At 32.7% G+C, this 24,219-nt stretch overlaps 2 protein-coding genes across 4 annotated transcripts; both read right to left on the bottom strand.

The window, feature by feature from the left end:
- Nucleotides 1-1,142: 1,142 nt before the first annotated feature.
- Nucleotides 1,143-8,711, bottom strand: LOC111007083 (uncharacterized). Of its 2 annotated transcripts, none has more exons than XM_022279270.2 (14): nucleotides 8,140-8,711; nucleotides 7,237-7,327; nucleotides 7,020-7,104; nucleotides 6,730-6,814; nucleotides 6,260-6,329; nucleotides 4,825-4,894; nucleotides 3,947-3,992; nucleotides 3,542-3,791; nucleotides 3,116-3,321; nucleotides 2,884-2,958; nucleotides 2,206-2,275; nucleotides 2,031-2,116; nucleotides 1,661-1,740; nucleotides 1,143-1,527 (listed from the first exon to the last, which is right to left on the bottom strand). In XM_022279270.2, the coding sequence occupies exons 1-14, from the start codon at nucleotides 8,253-8,255 to the stop codon at nucleotides 1,421-1,423; spliced, it is 1,437 nt and encodes a 478-aa protein (XP_022134962.1). In that variant the 5' UTR covers nucleotides 8,256-8,711; the 3' UTR covers nucleotides 1,143-1,420. The 2 variants fall into 2 exon arrangements, with proteins under 2 accessions (XP_022134962.1, XP_022134963.1); XM_022279271.2 differs by having other exon boundaries at nucleotides 2,031-2,111; nucleotides 8,140-8,706.
- Nucleotides 8,712-14,066: 5,355 nt separating this feature from the next.
- MSH2 (MUTS homolog 2) lies at nucleotides 14,067-23,288 on the bottom strand. Of its 2 annotated transcripts, XM_022279244.2 has the most exons (13): nucleotides 23,042-23,288; nucleotides 22,882-22,931; nucleotides 22,523-22,555; nucleotides 20,729-21,802; nucleotides 19,922-20,476; nucleotides 19,732-19,842; nucleotides 19,539-19,628; nucleotides 19,354-19,425; nucleotides 18,982-19,092; nucleotides 17,896-18,022; nucleotides 17,112-17,314; nucleotides 16,184-16,336; nucleotides 14,067-14,666 (listed from the first exon to the last, which is right to left on the bottom strand). In XM_022279244.2, the coding sequence occupies exons 1-13, from the start codon at nucleotides 23,088-23,090 to the stop codon at nucleotides 14,454-14,456; spliced, it is 2,841 nt and encodes a 946-aa protein (XP_022134936.1). In that variant the 5' UTR covers nucleotides 23,091-23,288; the 3' UTR covers nucleotides 14,067-14,453. The 2 variants fall into 2 exon arrangements, with proteins under 2 accessions (XP_022134936.1, XP_022134937.1); XM_022279245.2 differs by lacking the exon at nucleotides 22,523-22,555.
- Between the last annotated feature and the right edge of the window lie 931 nt (nucleotides 23,289-24,219).

The following is a 24,219-nucleotide window of genomic DNA, read 5'->3' as shown; positions in this document are numbered from 1 at the left end:
TTATCAAAAAATATATAAATAGTAAATTGAAACTATGATTTTATATATCTCTAAAATTAATGAGAGGTAATCGAGTAGCTATAGCTCAGCGATTAAAGCACCTTAATTTGAAGAATCGATCTCCCATCTCCGCACATTTGTTGTACTGGAAAAAACTAAAATGATTTGGTTTCGAAGAAATATAGCGATGAAAAGGATCATCCAAATATTTTAACCAGGAAAGTGAGCATAATTCATTGAATAAAACATATTAAATTTTAAAAAAGAAACATTAAATAAAATAGAATTTATTGTAAAATTGATGACATATTATTAACACTCGTGTCAAATTCTTTTTTTGAAAATATTGGTTAAGAATTGATAATTCTGACAAATTTCAATAACTTGATTTGTTTTTATAGAGTCCTAATATAATTGTGTTCTTTTTTTTTTCTTTTTCTTTGAGTTCAATAATTATGATGTTTTTAGGTTAAACTATAATATTTCGATTTAGTAGTTGTATTTATTTAGTTTCAAAACATTACAAATTTTTAATGTGTGTCAAGGGTAGGTGTGCCAAAAAAAATTTCAATAGGACAGAGGAGGAAAATACTTTTCTTAATACTTTCACACTACAACTTGGTCAAAAATGTAGAGCAAATGTCAATACTCTTGCCACCTCTAGGTAAACTATTTCCACAAAGATTTGTTTTTCATAATTAAAATATGCTTAAATAATTATTTTTAAAAAGGTTAACATTTTAAAATTCAAAGTTAAATATTATTCTGATCCTTGAAAACCAGGTTTCATTTATTTTATCTACATTTTAGTTTTTTTTTTTTATCTAACATATTAGTAATTTTGTATTAAATAATTTCTACTTTATATTAAATTTGTTAAAATTTTACCAACAAACACAAAAATGATCACTTTTAAACTAAATTAGACATTTTAACGGTACAAATACCAAAATAAACATTTTAGAAGTAGGGGAGCAAAATAAACTATTTAAACTCATGCATGTACATGATAGTTCATTTATTATAAAATTAAAAATGATATTAATGATTAATATCTAATTGCAATTAACCATTTCAACAATTAATTGAGTCATCAAATATCAAAACAACTTTGCCTGTGGGGGACAAAACTTGAATTACAATTGAAGTTAAAAGTTATTTTTCTATATACACAGAAAATCAAGTGACATATAACCTGAATTATACAGTGCAAGTGCCAGAGACCTGTATTTGTAATTTTGTTACTCTATCAGAGTTAATTTTCCTCACAGAAACCCACTTATTTACATTTGCAACAGAGGGACAACAGGAGTTTAAGCAGGGTTTAGAGTTTAGTATCATCTTGCAACTGCAATTTTCTATACCAAAATATCCTCCCTTTTCAGTATCAACAACTGCCAACACTTCCCCTTCTTCACTATCAGCAAAACTCCGCTTCGACGAAAGATCTAAACATCGTAAACCGGTAATCGTTCTTCGATAGAGACGCGGCATATTGGGCACTTTTTACATTTCTCAGAGCAGATGCTGCAAAAATATTAATAACAAGTGCTGATGAATCTTGAAGAGGTAATATAGGCTTCTGCTGCTGCTGCTGCTTTAGCTCAATTTCCAGATAACTCTAGTTCAATAGCATAGGGTAAGGAGGGGTATGATGTACCTGCATAGTATGCGATGCCTACACGGAAGAAGGACGATGCTAATTTCCCCCTCGAAACAAACCCGACACAACACCTTTTCCTGCCCAAAGCATCAGGGGAAGATAGAATAAGATCACAAGAAAAACCATTAGCAATGTGGAAGCAAACCTATCACATTAGAGAGAAGTGAAAACAACTAAAAGAATATGATATACATTATAGGCACACATATCATAAGCTCCTAAGGATATGCAGATGAAAATAATCATGTTATCATTTTGGATTAAGGAAGCCATAGCAAATTTAGTAGAAACATGTTGGATATAAAGTTACAGGACCCAGCAAGTATCCAGATTGTTTAAATCTGTCAACAAAAGAGGGAGAATTTACATTTTGAAGTCTTTCATATTCCTGCTGACTGTATTTGGTGATTTCTGTCTGCTCCCCAAGTGCCGCTTGAAGGCGCCAGACCTGTGCTAAGTGAAAGATCAAATATAGGACAAGTAAAACTTGCGGCAAGGTCACGGACAACTCATCAAAATTCAAACGCGATAACTACGCTCACCTCCTCAGCAAGATCTTTCTTAGGCATCTTCTTCACAATCTCAGGAGGATATCCACTAAAAGTATTATACCTGAATGGTTCATAGCCAATATACTAATTAATTTTTTTCCTTGCTTTCTGGTATTCTAAAAGCAAATATCTTTTAAAAACTAAGCTTATCTTTATTCACTATTAGTATTAATACAGAATTTTCACTTCAATCCATAATTGGTCCCAAGTAGTGAATTAAATATAGCTTGATTTATTAAAGCCACTTTTTCTTCTGACAATTTCATTTTTTTAAATTCATTTGTGTTATGGTACGCTTTCAGAAACATTTTTAAAACAATGTCAATTTTCAAAAAACTATATATATATATATCAAAAACTGATTTTAATTTTTGGAATTTGATCAAGGCTTGAAATTTTTTTTTAATAAATTGAAAACTAAACAAGATAGTCGGGGATCTAGAGTCACTTCTAGACAAATTGCAACCATCAAAATCATAAATTTTTCTTAACAAACAAGACCGGCCAAAGAAGATAAGCTATGGAATCAAAGTAAGCACTAGAAGATATGAATGCCTGCATACCAACAAGTCACACAAGTTTTTTATTGTTGCTATATGTATTCAGGCATGTAGTGTATCTGTATAGTAGCGTTCTCACAAAACTAATTGCAAGTAAATAAATACCGACCCGGATGCACCCTCATGGAACAATCGTGCCTGCTCCTCTCGACTGCCTTCATCAATAGACCACCACCCCAATAACCTGTCTCCACCATATCAAGTAAGTTCTTACTTCATGTGAACACATTCCATGCTTCAAGTGCACAATATAGACTTGATAGCATTATCTTCATTCAGAGCTATAACCTCAGAAGAAGTGGAAGGAAGAGAAAGGGATAATACTCTAACAAGTATATCACCTTGAACCATGATGAAAGAAATCCAAGCAGGCATGAGCCCTAGCAGAAAAACTGAAATACAATGCTGTGCCAGATCCACCTCTTAAGAGAAGTACAACTTTCTCCAACAACCTAGATGCAGCATAAATAACAGCAGCACCTTGCAATATAAAAAGGGGCGAGAAAAGAACAGGAAGTGGTATATTTTTCGCACCGGCGGGCGTTCCCTGAAATGTGGATATGACTAAATTAAATATCATGACATAATAGTCACCGTGGTTACTTCAAGGTGTTTTAAACTCGGGGCTGATATTAGTACTACCGCCCTTGGTTGAAATGAAAAACCAAAACATGGACGTTTCAAGATTATTAAGGTCGAAGGATCCAAACAAAGAGAAGTTGAAAGATGCATGAGTATAAGAGATATACATTGATTGTGCAGCATACCTCTAAATACATGCAGAGAAGGATTTGAAAAACAATTATGGGAATTTTCATGATATGGCCTCCAATGTCTTGAAGGCCACACATTCTGTCCTGATGCTGATCCGGCTCTGGATAAACTATTATACCACTGTTCCAATCTAGATATCTAACTACTGTTGATGATGAACAGCTTTCTCTTGTTTGAATATTTCTATGAATCGCAGGATTAGACCACTTTGTACAAACAAGAAAGGCAAAGCACTCTGCAATGCTGCCAGCAAGAGTATCCAGGGAAAAGAACATAGAATTAAATTAGGTTGGCAAACAATAAGTAATGCATCCTCACAATAGTTGATTCATAATGCTAAGATGTAATCATAATGTAAAATCAAGATATTTTGACACAAGAAGGCACGTGAATGTTACCCAAAATTTATAAACAAGTCCCACCAGCCAAGAGCACCAACATTCCCTGTAATTATTTTTATCAAAATTAGAGATTAATCACCCAGAAGAACTTGAGCCTATCAAGATGGACACATATATGCATATCAATGGATGCTGAGACTGAGAAAATAACCATTTTGTGTGAGATTATGTATCCCAAGTATGTCAGAATAAATATGTCTAGTTGGCAATGAAATTTTTGAAAACATGTAGAAGACGAATAAAAGCTAAGACGTGAATCTAGATTTACGGTTAAAAAAGTGAAAAAGGCATGACAATATATTACAATAAGAGCATGGTGAAAATAAATTTTTTGAAAATAGGCACTGTTCTCTCATTATTGACAGTCATTAGATTTCAAAATTCTTCAACTGTTATACATCTTGCACTTGGTTTATATATATACATATATATTAAAAATGAACAATCTAGCACTCTATTTTACTACTAAGCATGATGTTTAATTAATCCTTCAAATGATGAAAATTCTGTTGACCCTACATCATGTTGACATGTGGTCAGAACCAGTAACGTAGGTCTTTTAAAACTTGAATATTAACAATTGAAAGAGCGGTGATGTAATCATTCAATTAAAATTTAGCAATCATATACATACAATACGTTAAACATACTGTTACGTCCACAGAACTCCCCGAATAGCTACATATTATTTTAAAATGAACTAAAGTCTAGAAAAACTATGGCATCTAACATATGGAAAATGGCTATTTAAGGATTTATATAAACACAAGGCCTGGTTCTATACAAGAATCGTGACTTTCAAAACTGAATGCGGAGTCACATTTCATATACAAGGGACAGGGAAAAAAAGGTAAAATAATAAAAATAAAAATTACCACACAGCTTCAGTAGGGTAAATATTGTAGCAGCAACAAAGAAGACCATGGAAATGGCAACCCAAAAGTGCTACAGAAGTAGAGAAGAAAATTAGCTTGTCTCAAACAACAACTGAATGCCTAATAAAGTACAAAAAATGTTTGTCAAAAAACACTTGATGGATGATTATATTCACTCGATATTTGCAGGAGTACATAACCTGTATATGGTTCCTTCCTTATAAAAAAGAATTGCTTCTTAAGAAAACAGGTGCTACCTTTCTAAAAGCAAGAATTTTCAACCTTTCTCTCTGTTCAACTAGATAAAATAATTGGTGGCTACAGTTAGAAACTTACTTAGGGAATTCATAAGACATTGTGAAGGTGGCACCAAGAAGTTCTAAAACCATAAATTGGATGGACCCAAGAGCATCCTAGGGCCAACTCATCCTTGGTATTATTAGAAAGCCGATTACCAAATAATCCAACAATTTTTTTTTATACCCATACAATTAGTTTTCTTCTGACGGACTTTGTTTTTATCTCTTAAGTTAATATTAATAGCCGTCACTTGCAGATTCGCAGAATCATTTTTAAACCGGATCATTGCATCTTTTGGATGGTTTACCCATCCCAAAGGAACCCTATACTATGATTTCCTTTATGCTAGTGAATCACCCATCTAAAAATGACAAAAAGACCCTCTGAATAAAATTCATAAAGCTTAAATAGGATCTTTTATGATATTGAGAAGCCTTTCGGCATCATCTTTGAGTGTCTTTCTTTCTTTTTAGGCGCTACTGTGGTGCAAATCTTATCCCCCTTTTCACAATTATAGTCTATCCCCTCTAATTACCCACTGGAGAAGTTTTCTTGAAACCTCCCTATGGCTGGAGCATTCTATTTCCTCTTCCTCTCTCTTTGATAGGTATCCTGTATAGGATCTCTTTTGTAATATTTCATGCAATCAATGAAATACTTGTTTCCTATCAAAATAAATTACCAATAATTGTTAAATTCTCCTCTACCAACACTACTTTCAGTTCGCTGCTTTCCCTCCTCACATAATCAAAATATAGCAAATTATAGACAATTAAATGTTGCAAAAAACCATAAAATAACAAAGTTGGGATATCGATTTCATAGTACAAACACTATAAGACATCAATTACTAGCAGCCAAAAGATTTTTGCATTCTTATTAGAGAAGATGTGAGAGGTTAGTAATTGCTTAGTAAGAACCTGTTGAGTTCCAACAACCTATGAGATATCTTAGTGAGAGGTAAGTAATTACTCTCCAGTCTCCTTCCATTTCACATTCATACTATGAAATGCTGAGTTCTTTCGAGGGAAAATATAACTCAAAAACTTCAACGCTTCAAGTAATTTTCCATTCTCAAAGAGTTAAGGATGGCCTCACAGAAAAGTTCAATAAATGACAATATAATGAGACTTACAGGAAGAGTCTCCCATATTGCCTCATCACTCATGCTTTCATCGTCACCAGGCATTAGTGACCTACACATTCTGAAAAGATATGAAAGGCAGGTCAGACCAACTCACAATAATTTGGCTCAGATCCAAAAATACTTCTAAAAAGCAAATAGAAAAAGTCAGCAAGCTTGTTGATATGCATGATAATATACAAACAACCATTCATGCATAAAAGAAAATTTTCTTTTAGCAAGTGCGAATGTCAATCATTCTGTTGGGCTAAATGGGAGGGGAGGGGAGGAATTGATAAGATAAACGTCGAGCTTGTAGAAGACAGTTTAGAAGAGGTAATTCTAACAAAGTACAAAGGTCAAAAAGGATTTAAGACATGATGATAATTGTTAAGAGACTACAGCATCAAAAGACAAAAAAAATATACAATACTAATACATGATACCATAATGTATGCAACATATACTGCAGTGAAGAGTACCTGAAATTATCTATTAAAATAATGCTTTCAAATGCCAGCAACGGTAGAAAGACAATCTTCAAACTCACAGCGGCAAAACCATAAACTGCCAGAAAGGGTGTTACATCAATAAACTTACAGAGCAGTACCATGTTGAACAATGAAAATGGGAAGAAACCGTTGCACTAGAAATAATGCTTTAACATGCTTAAAAAATTACAGATCATTTGAAGGTACTATAATTGAAACAAACGGCACAAAGAAAATGACGGAAGTATGTACATGAAAACGCATCCATAACAATGGCATACCAGAAAGGCTCTCGAGGTATATACAAAGAAGTATTTCAAATGCTATAAGCAAAGGCGTTGCAACAACAGCATGGCACGGTGCCCACTGTTCAACAGAAATACGTTAGTAATGCATATTTACAAACTATGTCATACAAAAGAAACCCTTTGATACAAAACAGAAAACAGCACCAATCTCAACAAAATCCATTTGCCAGTAATGAGTCTAATGACTTACATGACGGTTATGAGGAAGAGATGGGGCAGGTAATGAGAACCTTCCTCGAGCAGCAATCGTATGAAATACCCAAAGTGGAAAAAAGATAGTCCTACGTGTCAAAATTTTAAAAGAGTCAATTGGAAAGAAAGAGGAAAATGTGGTTTCTCATAAAATTATTACTCTGCAACATCTACAGATTCATATGCACGAAAAATCTAGATTGAAAGTATTTAGTATCTTAAAAGACAGAATCAAAACGTACAGCAGCTACCTGAGTTGTGCTTAACTAAATAACCTAAAAAAAATTACTCTAAAGAAACCACGGGAGCAGGTTAGTCAACTACGGAGTGGAAGGGAAGGAGCCCAAAATAGAATCCCATTTTTCTTTCCTTTTTCAAAGGAAATAAAAAAGTGTAAAGGGATTAAACTCTCTGATAGACCAAGGAGCCACAAACCATTACCGACCCAAAATTGAATCTACTTTTGGCGATTGCGAACACCACAAAACAGAGTATTACATTTTGGATTCAGTTTCAACCTATTCTTCACTTAAAGAGAAAGGAAACGACTACAGACTTGCTGCGAGAACTCAATCTCAGACCATCCACACAAATTTTCAAAATTATGTCAGCCAGACGGCTCTCTTCTTATCACCTCAGTCTCTTTAGACCAAATTGCCGATTAGAAATCCATCATCCTAATTGGCATCGCCAACGTTTTATAAAAAAGGAAAGGAAGCGGTCCACAATTGACATAATTCATCGCCCTGAAAACCGTACTAACCCTTCCCCTTCACTGAATTTTAAAGATAAATTGAGAGAAAACAGAAAAAACCATAATGGATTAAACCACAATGGAACTTTGAGAACATCAAGACCCAAAGCAAAACCAAATTTAAAGGGCAGAGAGAAGATACAGTACCACCAACTGTAGGAAACGAAATGATCGAGCTTGAGAACGAGCAAGAGCGTGAAACAGAAGAGTGAACCATGGGCCAAAAGTGCCTGCACGGACTTCAAAACTCTCCTCCAAGTCATTCCTCCTCCACCCCACTTCCTTTACCTTAAATCCCTCCTCCCTCTTCAACGCCCCACACCTCTCAAGACCCAAATAGCGAAAGAAGCAATCATGCAAAAGGGAAGCCAAAAACGGAAATTGAAGGAAATCAGAAACTGGGTGTGACAGGAAATAATGGCAGGAAGAAGGGACCAGAACCTCTCAATCCCCGTCTCTCTCCCCCCAATAAGGCAATAACTTGTTCTAAAGTGACTGAAGGAATAATATCAAGTAAAAGGGAGATGGGTCTGTTTCCACCATCGGGAAAGAAAAAAAGGAAACAAACCTCCCCCCCTCTCTCTCTTCTCTCGCTGTAGAATATCTTAATTTAATCCAGAACACTGCCCCTTTGTGTAAATGCTTTTGCTTAACGGCAAAACAGCACCAAGTTTGAAAATTGAAATATCGAACCAAGTGGGTGTGGTGATGGAAAATCAAAGCAGGCAAATGCCGATGGGCGCTCCTAGTGTTGAGAGTTGAGTTTTGTGGGAGATTCTAAACTCACCCGCTTCTCTCACCCACCATTTTCTGCTTTTCCTGCCTTCCTCCACGTGTACATCTGAACAACCAAGCCGAATATGAAAATTAAGGGCCAAAGTTTTGATTTTTAAATTAGGTTTAAATACTGTTTAGTTCATCTCTTCTCAACTCTCATTCATTTAATCTCTCTATGTAACTCTAAAATTTAGACCCAATGAAAAACTCTATAATACATAATTACGACTATATTTCAAGAATTTTATCAAATATTATATTATGTTGAAATTGTGATAGAAAAGATGGGATATAAAGTATAATGAATAGGCTAAAACAAACTAAATTGAACACTTTTTATAGCATGAGGACTAGAATATACATTTTTTCACGAAAAAACATCTAAAATATTATTTAAATCTTTCGATTATTTTCAACAAATAAAAGAAAAAAAAAGAAAAGAGATATTATTATTATCCGACTTCTATAAAAGTACAAAATTTTCAAGCTAAAAATTTGGGATCCACATAAGCCTTCTATTTACATACTATAATTTGTGGTCCTCGATAAATTACAATTACAATCTGATTTTATAGAAATTATAGGTATGGTCATATTTAGTATTTTGTATAAAGTTATTTACGATATTTAAACTATATATCGTATAATTCTCTTTTTTTCTTTTGGCTTACTAACTTGTGTGGAACCTAATGCCAATTCTTTATTATTTAAATTTTGATTTCAAGCCCATATTACGTTGGATTTTTTTTATAAGTAAAAAAAAAAAAAACTTATTAGATTGTGTATCAAAACACTAATTTAAAATCTTTCCAAATTTAATGATATGTACAAAATTGAATTCGAAATCATTCCAAAAGTAATCTATATGGCAAGATTAACTTTCTAATTCTGCTCCCTAAAATCTTATGTTTCTCCTTTCATGGGATCATGGTTTTTTTTTTAAGAAAATAAAATAACATATTTTATTGCACAATTATAAATTGAGCATTACTGTCAAATCGAACATAGCTCAAATGGTTAACACATATTTTTATCAACTAAAAAAAATTATTTTACAAAATAACAGTGACAACAACAAAAAATTGTTAAAAGAAGAAATGAGGATAAATTTCACTAAATATATTTAAGAAAATGTTACACTTTTTGTTTTTTTCAAATGTAACTTCTTTATCGTAAATTATATTACATTAAATACGATTTGATTGTCTTATTTTAATTTTAATCTTGTTAAAATATTTTATTTATTGTTTGCTTTTTTTGTGTAAATATCTAAAAATGAATGACTACATCCACATATAAGACAATAAGAATGACCAGATAGATACTATCTATGCTTTTTAGTTGATTTTAGTAGTTAGGAATTGCCCCGAGAATCCCTCCAAATCAATTCTGAAATAATGTATCTTTCTAAAAAAAAATTAAAATAATAATAATAATAGGAATCTTTTACATTAATTTTTTTTTCTAATAATGAAAGTCTTCTGTCAATACAAAACATATATCTTTTTTTTTTTTTGGCAAAGGACAAAACATATATCAGCATTTGGTTTTTGGCCGCATTCCATAAAATTAAAAAAAAAAAAGGTAACATTCTGTTGTATTTATTTAAGGTTTATTTATTTATTTATAAACATTGATCCATTGAAATAACTTGGATTTCAGAGTTAATTTAATAGAACGAGATTACTATGTGAAATTACCTGAAATACAAATACATAGCAATAATTTTACACTTGAAAAGACACAGTAAAATAAATTTGCTTACCATACCAACGGCTCATTTATTTTATTATCAATCCTGGACAATTTTGAATGAAATATATTTTTTATTTCAAAGTAATTTTAAATACAGAAAAGAAAATTCTCAGTAAACGGAGCATCTCCTTATTAAAAAAACATTATCCAATAAGTCAAAATATTTATTTGTCGTGACACAGCAGATTATTATTTCAAAATCATTTCTAACTGCTATTGGGCCGAATTTAATTTCAAAGTCAATTCAACTCTATAATATGTTTGCATTTTTCTTGATAATTAAAATGTTTATACTCGATTTCGGTTCAAGTCATTCAACAAATAAATGGATATAAATTTTTCTCAAAAAAAGAAAGATATAATTTAACACATTTCACTTATTCGAAAAATATGTAACACTTGATGTAATGTATAGGTTAAAATAAATAGTAAAGATGAAACGTAATTCTAAATAGTTAAGTTTATTAAGCAGAGTTGAATATGCTCAAATTTCATCCATATAAATATTTAAATATTATTTAGATGAATGTATTTTTCAAAATTTTGTTCATTTTAGTGTTCTTTCCATAGGAGAAAAATATTAGATTTTTTAATGGACTCAATTGGGCATTTTATAAATTTGAACCAAATATAAATATTTTTTCAAAAAAGAAAAAAAAACTTTAAGTTGGAATGAATGGGACCCACCAATATGAAACTTCTTTTATTGGGAACGGGCGTGACATACAAGGGTTACAAGTTGGTGGAATTTATCACAATTAAAGGTGTAATTTCGAGGAACATTTAGGGATAGTTCGGTAAATTTAACATTAATAAACTGACACTTTTTTTCTTTCTTTTTTTTTTTTAATATCTGTGGCAAAATAGTTGTTAGACATTCTCTGTGTTCGAAGTTCAAAGTTCGAACCGAAGAGGGCGTCACGGAATAAAGCAGATATTTTAATTAACCTCCAACTGCCGACAGCTCGGTCACCCACACCAAACGAATGACATTTTTATTGGACCGAAATATCCCTATTATTTATTTTTAGAAACGTAGCATTATGGATAAATAAATGGCATTCTTTTTTAATACACTATTCTTAATCTTGGGTCAACTTTGTATTAATAGAATACTTATATATAAAGAACACATACTAAAAAAAATTAATCATGCAGAATAATACCTTCTATTTTTTTGTAAATATTAATATCTACGATAGTAAAAGAATGTATTATTTCGTATGTTTTCTTGTAAAATGTTATCAGTTTTAATTTCTACCATTTTTTTTCCTTTAATGAAGTCTCATAGTGATATTTATCTGATAGTTATTAAGTTAGAGGTAAATCTATTTTGAGAAAGTTGTGTATAGACGTTTCTTGATCTTCTTTTTTTTCTATTATTGTTATTTTATTTCCTTCATTTGTAATTATTTTTTTTTTGTTATTCAAAATGTTTATGGATGCTTTGGATTTGTTAATAAGTTAATTTTTCGTAAAAAGATTAGCATGTGTATTAAATTATTATATTTTATTTGGTAAGTTTAGATTTTACTTTTGACAATTTATTTTATAAAAAACATAAATAAACTCAGTTTAATATTTATTTAATTATGAAATAAAATAAACCGAAGAAAAGTAATGCACGTGTAATAAAATTAGTAAATTTAAAAAGACAAATGAGTTTGTAAATCTAGTCACAAATCAAGAGATCTGCCAATAAAATTATCACATACATCATAAACCAGACAAAATATAACAATTATTTTAATAAAATAAATTTCAAATAAACTCTATCGACAATCGAGAACTATAATGATCTGATAGTCACATATCGACAATCGAACTTACAGCCTCTCGATTTGAGATATATGTCAATTACTACTAAACTATATGCTCGTTTTGGCATAATTAAATGACATTTCAGCCTTTTGTTTTAAATATCATTCATCCCTTTATGGTAGCCCATCTCCTGTCTATTCATTTTCTTTAAAATAAAATAAAACAAACGAAAAATATATATTAATCTATTTTTTTGGGATGAAAATGAATAAGAATAAGAATAAGCCAAAACGAATATGTTCAGTGGTAATTGACATATACCTCCAACCATAAGGTTGTGAGTTCGATCCTCCATCTCCACATGTTGTACTAAAAAAATGAATGGATATGACATCTCAACCGAAAATAATGATGAGGGATTGTTTCCTAGTGACACGTGGCAGATATTTAATATCCTATTGGATTCATACTAAAAGCTTAGGATGAATAAAGACAACTAAAATCAAAATATCTGTTTGTCCCCCACACGTCATGCTCATGACCATAATTGACATATATATTATGTTGGCATAATAGACCTATATTTAGACAATAATTTTTATCATATAACATAAAATTCAAATATATCAAGTATAACATATTTCATCACCATATAAATGCATGGTTGTTTATTTAGTTTTAAGATTCTAAAAAATTTATAATTCTTTTTTTGTGATGTTCGAGCCGACTTGCACTCATCTCGATTACTACATTTAGTTGATAAGGTAACTCGTAGGATATTAAAAAAAATATACTAGTGTTGAACTTTTACCATCGTACCTATTTGATATATATATTTAAGAACTTTTACTATTGTACCTATTTGGTATATATATTTTGAAAGTTAATATATATAAGTTAGAGATTCGAACTCACAACCTTTTGAACTTAAATTTGTCGAAAAATGACCTTCCACCTGATTTTGGATGCTTAAGTGATACACAATTTTATATTTCTTATTTTATTTTTTAGTACGACAAATGTGAAATAGGAGGATTTGAACCTATGATTTTAACGGGAGGAGTGGATGCTTGAGCTATATTCTCATGTTGGAATTAAGTAATACACAATTAACGACTCACAAAGTGTTAAAATTAATTATAAAAACTTATTAGGCACTAAATTGAAATTTTATAGATCTATTAGTTTTTTTTTAATTTACATGAACTAAATAGACACAGTAGTAAAAGTTAAGGAATAAAACTTGTAATTTTATGTATAGTTAACGTAACGTTACATTAAATCCCAAAACAAGAACAAAAAAGAAAAAGAAAAAAGAGAGAAAGTAATATTAGATCACATTATATCTTTTGTAAAATTTGATTTCACTTTGTTTTTCATCAATCATTGTGATATTTTTTGCTTTTCAATCTGAAAATGATTCTACAAGTGTGGTTGGCGTTCAGTAGGTCCAAAGGGCTGCCTTTGAATGTGCTCCATTGGATTTGAAAATGAAATGGCAATTGAAAAGATATGTTGATTTGATTGATTTTTCGTTTCAAACTACTCATCAACCTCAGAAAAAACTGTTTTGTCTGAAAAAAAAGTACCAATTAAACAAGAGTTTTTTATTTTGCTTGCATTCTTAATTTATTATCACCCAATAAGAAAAATAAAAATAATTCCAAGACAAAGACAAGGTTGAATTGAATGTGAAATGAGTTGAGATAATTTGAATTTTGATAGGTCTATCTATAGAAGTAATGATCCAAAACTTTCAATCAAATATACACATCAAGATATAAATAATGGAAAGATAAATTTCTATTCATTTTCAAAGGAATATATAAAACTATGGTAATCGCCAACTTAAGCATAGTTTGATTAAGTAAGACGTATATTTTTTACAACAAGTCAAGGCTAAACCATGGCAATCAGACATTTGACAAAATTTTTCATCAGATATAGTCTACAAATTCCATTTCCTCCGGCCATTCTTTCCCTTGATACATAATTACCCCCACCCAAGAAAAGAGGTAACAAAAAACTGAAGCTAGCAACAATATTTGAAGCTTCTATACATCCAAAATTGTGAGGGAGGATACAAAAACATCTCCTTTACGCCTTACAAAGCTGTACAAATACCAAAAAGCATGAATGAGGTAGCAGGCACACCTCATAAGAGTCGGCTAAAGGAACTGTTGGAGCCAGTTAGAGTCCACGGCATCCTTCTTCAGACCATCCCGTAATTGGCTCACTTGTTGCAGAGCTTCCTTCAGATCCATCTTATCCAATGGCAGGTTGGAAAACTCCTCTAGAAACTGGCGAGCCCGCGCCACACCTTTGTACATGTCATCTGAACTAAACTCTCGTTTACGCTTCGATTGCTTGGGTACATCTTGCTGCTTATTGGATTTACAAGTCCAGTAGCAATATACTGATAAGTAATGGCGTATAAATTTAATGCATATGATTGAAATATCTATATATATTTGGGACACATTCACGTGCATGCATGCTCGCACATATCTGATATGGCAGAAGAAAGAAGAAGAAAAGCCACGGACAAATTAAACATGGGCATTACTCTTAATGGGTGGAACATTATTGTGGTGATTAAAGGCACTCTTGTTTGCTATGCCCTCGTCTCTTCAATCTTTTCAACGAAAACTGATCTTATTGCCTCTGTTATTTATTCGCCTGCGAGCACTCTATCATATAACTTTTAAATTTTAATTAGGAGAGCCTTGTTTGATGGAGAAGCCAACGATTTTATCCTCTTTGCTATCTCTTTTGCATGTTCATTTTCACATAGATTCTTTTGATAGTTGTATTTGGTTGCTTGAGGCCACGGGTGTGTTCTATTGTAATGTCTATATTTCTCCTGGTTTGTTCCTGACGAGAGGGTCCATTGACTTTGGATAGAGATCTTCGTCTATGATTTTGGGTTCCAGGTCATGTTCTTGTAAGTGAGCCAAAGAGGATTTGGACCACATTCTATGGAGATGTCATTTTGGCTTTTTAAGGATGGAGATGTTTCTTGGGAGGAGGTTTGAAGTTCAACACATTTTAATATTTCCTTTTGGATCTCGAAAACAAAATTGTTTCCTGATTATCAAGTCAACATTCATTCTTAACAATTGGGAGTCTCATTTTTTAATTTTTGGTTCTGGCTCGTCTTCTTTTATTACCCTTGGTCAAGAAAGTTGATTTTTCAACCCCAAAAAGAATCTACAAAATGAGGTACACTTCCATGAAATTGTCCCAAGCATTGGCTCCTTCCACTCAAACGAGGAAGAGGAATAGAGGATCTTCCTATCTAACGCCTCTAGAGACAAAAATTTCATCCCTCAACTTTTCAATACAAAGAAACTTGCTATACTATAGAAAACAGCCAAGTATCCAACACCTTTATCCTGAAACCTTTTTCTTTTAAAATCTATAATTAAGGATGATCTTTCCATAAATTAGGTCTTATCCTAATTATTTTTGAAAGCTAAACCTCTTTGCTTCTTCCTTTTCCCTTAATCCACAGTTTGGATAATCACATGGATGATGTCAAAGAAAAAGAAAAGGAAAAAAGAAACACATGGAGGATCAGAAAACCAAAAAGACTTTGCATGCATTCAGCTTATTTGAGAAGAATAAACTTCGTTTCAATCAAAAGTTGGCTAAAAATAGTAGTCTAGGTTCAAAGCTGTGTGGCATCTCTTTTAGTTTTTAAGATTTGTAATATCCCATTCAGTTTTTTAGTAGGGATTTGAGTTTTGAATAGAAATACAAACATAAGACTACCCAATGAAGAAAGTCAGATCCATTGGTCTTATTTGAATTTTGGATTTATTGATCCCACAATTTGGAGTATATAAGCATAGATGTAAATTATTTTCTTACGAACATGTAACATTCTAGATTATACCTCTTCTCCAATAGTGGCTGAAATAGTTGTGTTAGTAGAGAAATCTTCCAGTTCAGCAGCCTTTTCTCTGGCAAGTGCCACAACACTAGAAGGAAAATTTGCAAATTCTGCTACATGAATCCCAAAGCTTTGATCACAAGCTCCAGGTTCAACCTGAAAAATACAGAAAAGAAAAGGAAAAATGAAGCTCTGTAGACATATAAGACTCATAACAGCAGGTAATTAAGGGGGAAGATAATGAACTTACTGCCTCCAGTATCATTGAAGGCTGATAACACATTTGAACAAACTGAAATAGCTTTGGGAACTGTTAAATTCAACATCCTGCCGCATGGTCTAAATAATGACGGTAGAGTTTTTTTTATTCTCTACTTGAAGGAATAATTTAAGAGATTCTAAAGTGAAATCATAAGTAAAATACCAAAGCTAGATTAAAAAGTGATACTTCACATTATTCTTGGATGGATCTGAGAAGACAATACTTTGACAACCTCCTTTATTTTGTATTAAAGGCTCAAGAACATGTTAGGAAACAGCACTCCAGGCTCTAGCTCTACTTCCATTCTCGTTCGTCCAACAACTCCAGGTCAACATATTACACAGGTGCCATGCCACAGGTTTAATAGTAATCCTTCAGAAAGCATTAAAACAACATTGCCAATGCATTTCTGTAGTGGCTTTATACTAATTCGTTATATTAACTTAGGTATAATTTTATAAAATTAATTTATTTGGAAAAACATAATATAAGGGGGCTCCATTTCCTCATCTTTCCTAGAACGAACCTTTGGTGCTAAAGAACAGAATCTAAAAGAAACAGTAAAAAACTAAGCATGCTCTGTTATGATGTCCTCTGTCAAACCATCTAATTTAAGACAGAGAGACCTTAAAATACAACAAAAAGAAAATATTCCTAACAACCATTTACCTTGTATAGCATTGTCAACTTGTGATTTGATGAGTCTATGTGTGCACTGACATGAAAATTTGCCACACCAACAATTTGCTTTCCATGGGGCTCAAGATCAGTATTGGCACGAGCTAATGCAGTTAGTTCATGGAAGTGGGTTGCAAATAAAGTGGGTGCTTTAATCACTTCAACAAGATGTTCACAAATGGCCCATGCTAAACCTGATTATAAGAGGCAACAGTGTAATTTTAATAAAATCCTACTTGAGGAAATAAACTATTTCATCTAAACCAGTGTTAAAAGCACTGCCAAATTGCCAACCATGCTCCAAGCATAAAAATTCAAGGTGATGATCACCATATAAAAAAACTGCAGGCTCAGTAAGAAATAGAGAGGAATAAAAGTCAACGGGTGCTAATGAGTATATCATAAAAGAGTACCATTTAAAATGTACTGCAATTTTCAGCAAGTTAAGCTGGATAGGTGAGAGAGAGATAAATTTCATTGGATAAACTGATCTCCTTCAGTTCTTCAAGCGACGTGCTTTAAATAATTTGAATAACCAAAAAAAGAAAAAAGAATAATGAGCATATTTAAAAAGTTCCATAAACATTCCAGAGTTAGGTATTTATTTCATAATAGAGTTTTCAGCATTAAACATTAACATCTTGATTTGGATATTATTCAAAAGTGTCAAGTGAAAAGAATTGACGATGTAGCTTACGGAATAATAAATGAGAACTCTATAATGCAGAAACATCAGGAAAAAGTAAAAGAGTCAAGAATCAAAGGTGAAACCAACCAAACCCATCATAAGTGGATGTCCCACGGCCCAATTCATCAATGATTATCAAGGATTTCTCTGTAGCTCCTTTCAATATAGATGCAGTTTCAAGCATCTCTTGCATAAACGTAGAAACTCCACGAAGCTAGAATGGTAAAATAAACATTCTTAGATTTCCATAACAAGTAAGACAAAGGGATCAAAATATAGATAACTAGAAAATAATTTTTGCATTGTGACAGAAAACTGTCGAGCAAATGCTTATAAAAAGACAAAAATGGTGCCTCATCAATTGCAAAGATGATTGCGATGACAATTAAGAACTTAGAGGAATTTTAAAGATTTATGTTTGTTTCTGCTTTTGTTTATTCAACTCTAATTCTCACTAGTATCGGCTTCTAGAAAAGATGCTATGCAGTGGTAGAATCATTTTTCTTTATAGCTGAAGTGAAGGCAGTACAATTAACGTCTTGAAAGAATTTTTTGAACTTAATAAAGGCATTGAAACTAAATTAGTCTGTTGAATGAGATTAAAGCATATAACCAACAAGAGTTTGTGGCATTAAAAAACTTAAGTGAACAACACATCATCCAGACGTCATTTAGGAATATCAGGAGTTAGATTGCTGGGTGGTAGAGACCATAAGGATTTTATGAAGGTTAAAAAAAAGTATTATTAGTCACTTTGAATGACCTGAACATCTAAAGGTCTGAAATATTTTAAAACTGCTCAGGTTCAGAGGAGATACTATCATATCATAGAAAGTCCATCGTCCTAACTTGCGGTTGCTTAGTTTTCGTTTCCTAATGTGTCATTAAGTGTTCAGCTACAACTAGCAATGGGTTGGTAGGGCTCCAAGTTCGTGCTGAATGCTTATAATAATAATAATAATAATAATAATAATAATAATAATAATAATAATAATAATAAAACGGAAGACAGCCTAAAAGTTGGTGGTAGAGTGAACCCGCTCCCAAGAAAACAATTAAAATTAGATGCCAGGAAACATGGTTTGTAATGCAAAATTTCCAGTAAAAGTGTAAAATATACGGTATTCATTTTTAAAAATATTTATGCTCAACGAGTATGTGTCCAGAACTCACTTGACAGTCCCCTGCACCTACGCGAGCAAAAATGCAATCACGAACAGAAATGCTAGCTTTGTCACAGGGAACAAAACAACCTACTTGTGCCATTAGAATGTTCACTCCAACCTACAGACACAAATATAAACTGCTAATCAGATGGTTTAGGAACACCACAAAAGATAGTTTCAGTACTCACTACTCAGAGTGAATACAAGGTGCAACAGTGTCAGCATGCTGATATCAAGCACCTGTGGAACTTAATCGTTCTAACTATGCATAAGAGGAAGTTGGGAGATCAAGGTCTCACAAATCCAGGTCCATTAGACCACCAAAAGTTCTCAGATGTTTCAAAATAAAATGATGATGTAAATATCATCAACATAGCACCTGTCGGATAAATGTAGATTTTCCACCCATATTAGGCCCAGTGATGATTTGGAACCAACTTTTCCCCCTTACCTATTAACGTAAGACAGAAAAGTTATAAGTAATTATTCATTTCAATCTAAAACATAATAACAACAAATGAGAATATAATTAACTTATTCTTTATTATCAAACAAGCCACTCACTAGTTTGCAATCATTTGGTATGAAATTAACCCAGTCTTGAGCCTCCACGCAGGGGTGCCTACTTCCTTCCAATATAATATCTCCTTCATCCTGATGGAGATGGCCAGAGACAAATTAACTTTCAAAAAGTGCAATTTTCATTTAAAACACAATATCTATTGGTGCTAAAGATAACCAACAGTAGAAAAGATACCGATGAAGTGATGTCTGGTCTACTATAAGGAGTAGGACAACTAGAAGCTAAATCAGCAAAACCAAGCAAAACATCCAATTCAGAGAGCAACTCTGCCAAAGGACTGAATACCTGGAGACATGCAAAATTCTTTAGTCCAATTAAAGTTCTAATGATGAAGCAATAGATACGTTGTAGACAGTAAATACACCTCAATGAAGGATGATGCAGTTTCAATAACACGTTGAACCAACTCCTTCTGGAAACTCTTGTACTCCTCGACTATTTTCTGATACTGGTCACCCAGCTTTTTAAGCTTGGTATTTGTAAACTTCACTCCATCCTTTCGGGTTTCAAGGACAATGAAATGGGTGGAGAGCTTTTTCCTTACTTTTGGTTCTTCTTTCTTAGTAATTCTAAAAACATGTCCAAATTGTGTGCCTTTATCTAACTTCAAGGCCTTATCAACTGGAAGATCAAGATCATTAGCAACTTGCCTGTGCAAGTCGAGTATTTGCTGCTCAATTGATTCTTGCACATTCTTTAACTTGGACAGAGCAGGGTCATAACTAGATGAAATCATATATTCTCCATTCTCAAGCTGATCAAGATCAACAGCAGTTTCCACAAGATTATTGAACTTGTTCAGGTGATTGGCGTCAGTCCATATCTCGAGAAATTCCAAGTACTTTTCCTTGATCAATGAGGAAAATTGTCCTTCATAATTCTCCAAGGCATTCTTAATAAATGGAACCCTTATACTTGACTGCATTATAAAGATGAAAACAAAATTGAGATAGAGCACCGTCCAAATATCAGAATAATATGGACACATTTACTACAAAATAATATATCTTAGAATGAAAACCAAGCTAACAGTAACTATTTATTCATGATAGTACAAGCATCTTGATTAACCAAGCGCCTAGGTTTAACAATTAGCATCTAATTATCCAGACCATTCATTAGGAAATATTTAAGTTAGCAGCAATTATCAGAAGTTCATTTAAATCTATACCTGATAAAGTTTAACGATGTGCTGCAAACCAGCTCTTCTCTTCTCAAGATAGTGTGTCAATCTCTCAATATCAGAGATTCTTTTGAGATGTTGTCTCAAATCTTGGCGGAGAGCAGTATCCTCCACAAAAGCTTGAACAAGGTCCAGTCTAGAATTAATTTCCTTAACATCTAACAGAGGCTGCTTCAGCCACATATGTAACAATCTTTTACCCATTCCAGCAGTACAGGTTCTATTCATAAGACCAAACAGGCTGAAGTTTTTGTTTGCATCAGTTTTACTTTCTAGGACGTTTAATGCTCTCATGGCAGCAGAGTCTAACCTCATGTAGCTGTCAAGATTGTACTTCTGCATTATATAATTTCCATAATTGCTTTCATCTGCCAGTAATTCTGCATAAGCCAACAATGCTCCTAAGGCAGCAGGTGCAAATTCAAATCCAGATACCAAATCTCTGACAGGTTCAACAGATCCTTTGACGAGCCTTGAAAGATCCTGCACCAAATCTCTCATTTTAAATTCTGATTTCTTCCTCTCAGTCAGCATCACACCACACTTTGTCAGTGTGTCATGTAGAGGTTTTATATCACCGAACTTTCCACTCTCTAGAGGCAGAAGGCATTCCTTACAACCAAGACCAACCAGAGCTGACTCCACATTTGTAAAGTGGCTGTCGTCAAGAAATTCAGCCATCCCCATCACTCTTTTTGATAAATCAACATAACCTAATCCGACAATGCACCCATTTTCTCGGAAGTTCGGCAATAGTGCCACGATAGCAGGGCTGTCCTGCATTTCATTATTGGCGAACAAAACATCTTCAAAACTGCCAATATTACCAGGTGATCCACTTTTGACCAGTCTCCACTTCGAACCGCTACCCTCATAAAGCTCCAATGTATGGTCCATTCTTTCCAAAAGAAGATCCCGAACAATGGATTCAAACATATTTTTGCTGACACTCACACTAGACAGAGCTTCAGATCCATTACCCAGTTGTCGTAAAGCAGTTGTAGTACGGTAATAGGTCTTTGCAATGAAAACTGCATTATCGCCATGGGCAGTGTAGTAATCCTGTACGGGAAAACTGAATTATATGGGCGTGCATGCTACGCTAACATAGCAAGATCGAAATATTAGAGAATGGAATAGGGCAAAAGTAATGACAATAGTTTAAAGGAACAAAAAGCACAATCTTTTCCCATTTCAGATAAAAAAAGAGAAACTGGAGAACTGCGTTGAGAAAAACTAATGAGACCTAACTTTAAGAATGATGTAAGGAATATTTTATCAGTACTAATATCTTCACGTGTTTGGACAAAAAAAGGTCAATCTTAAAATGGGTGAAGAAACATTGCTCTGTTTGAAATATTTTAAGGTTATGTTTGAATGACTTGTGAAGATGGTGAATTGTAATTAATAATGAAGTTAAGGGACTTATATTTTAGATCATTTCCATTTGTATTCATCCATCAAACAGAATGAACAGGGTTCCAACCTCAACGGTTGGAAACTAAACACGCAAGTCAAATAGAATAATAAAAAGTATATCATTTTCCGCAAAAATAAAGCAGCAAAAAGTAAAAGGTAATGAAAGAAGAAAAAAATATCAAGAGGTAAAGGACATAGTCTGATAATACGCAAATTGCTTCACAGAAATGATGAGAAGAAAGAAAAATCAACTGAATTTCATGTAGTATATTTCATTCATATAGCACCAGGGAGGCAATAACGACACTCTAAGGGTGGCCTCAGGATAAAATTAACAAATGGAAGGAAAAATTGATAACTGACCCGACGATCAAAAAATCGAACAGCTCTTGAGTCCTGCAGCAGAAACATACAACTACAATAAATTACATAACCTCGCTCAGCCAAAAAAAGGGGCTTCAAAATAATTTTGAACATCGTGAATGCTACTTGTATAAGCTTATTTTAGTAAAAAAGTTAATTAAGCATCCAATTTACTTCCTTCTTTCCTGTATTGCTAGAGACCTAGTTCTGGTGACATCAACCCATCCCGGCGCAGATAATGAAATAAGAAAAATAAGGCAACGATCTCTTGCAGAATAATAGGTAATTTCCATCTGTACTCATCTACATTTTTAGCAAATAAGCAAAATATCATCCCTGAACTTGAGATAGGAACTTACGGGGGGTAGGGTTTTGAAGAATGCGAGAAACCCTTGAGCCTGCTTAGCATCTGCCAATGCATTCAACCAAATGGATTAAAAAAACGCCAAAAAACATCATACGAGAGAGAACCAGAAAAAAGAAAAAGAAAGAGAAAAACAATCATTTCGTAAACTGTACCAAGTTTGAGCTCAGGAAGCTTGCTTTGGTCGTCGACATTGTCAACCATTTCTTCTGTTTCTGTTGAAGCTTCCGGATATGGCTTTTTTCTTCTTCTTGTTCCGGAGCATATAAGATGGAAAAACCCTCGGAACTTCGAAGCCTCGTTGATGGGTTTAACGTTCTGTCAAGTGCCTGTTGGGGATGGCGGGAAAATGGACGGCTGGCGGGCTTGTGAGTATGCGCGTCTTCTACACGCTCCGGAACTCCAAAAAGTTTCCTCGTTTTCCCATTAAAATTCGGTTTTAACAAATTTATTAATTATTATTATTTTGTATTTGCAAGTTTTTTTATTTCTAAATTGGGTGGAACTCGAAGTTAGAATCTTTATAAAAGAAAAAAAAAATTGAAGTTAACAGATGTCTCGTCCCGTTCGACTATGTTTATATTATCTTATATTTACAAGTTAGTATATAATATCTAATAAATTATTTAATTTTTTTTAAAGTAAGCGTAATCCACACGTGTATGTATTTTAATTTTTTTATTTTTAGATTAAAATTATAATTTAACTTAAAAATTATTATTTTTATATATAGTGAAAAAAAGTTAAAAAGATAACAAATAAAAGTTTAAACGCCGACCTTCTTGGATTTGTTGGACAAAAGCCAACCACAAATCAACATGTTGGGCTCAACTTCAGCCGAGCTTGTCTATGGCTAGAGCCTAGAGGTTTTTTTTTTCCATAAAAAGTAAAAATAAAAAATATATATTAAATTACAGTTTTTTTTTGGGAACAAGTTTGGAATAAAGTTTTAGATTTTAAAAAGTATCTAAATTTCCAATCATATATCTAAGGAGTGTTTGAATTCAAAAGGTATCAAGAGACCTCTAAATTTTAAATTTTGTGCGTAATAAGTCTTAGACTTTCTAACAAATCTCTGAATTTTTAATTTTGCATAGAATAATTGTTGACCATATTTGTTAAAATCTAAAATCTACTAATACAAAGTTGAAAATTTAGGTTTCTATTGGACGTATGATTAAATTTTATGTTTAATAAATTTATTTATGGGAAATTGTATTGGGTAGTTAAACTTTTATATATATTTACAGAAATGTCAATCACTTTTGTATTTTGAAAATATGGCAAAATATTTGAATTTTTATTTTCGAAATTTTTATTATTCTAGTTTTAC

The sequence above is a fragment of the Momordica charantia genome (genome assembly GCF_013281855.1).
Source record: "Momordica charantia cultivar OHB3-1 chromosome 6 unlocalized genomic scaffold, Mcharantia_2.0 BLBB01000006.1, whole genome shotgun sequence".
NCBI lineage: Eukaryota > Viridiplantae > Streptophyta > Magnoliopsida > Cucurbitales > Cucurbitaceae > Momordica > Momordica charantia.
The sequence above is the reverse complement of the archived record's forward strand: the minus strand, read 5'-3'. Positions and strand labels throughout refer to the sequence as shown.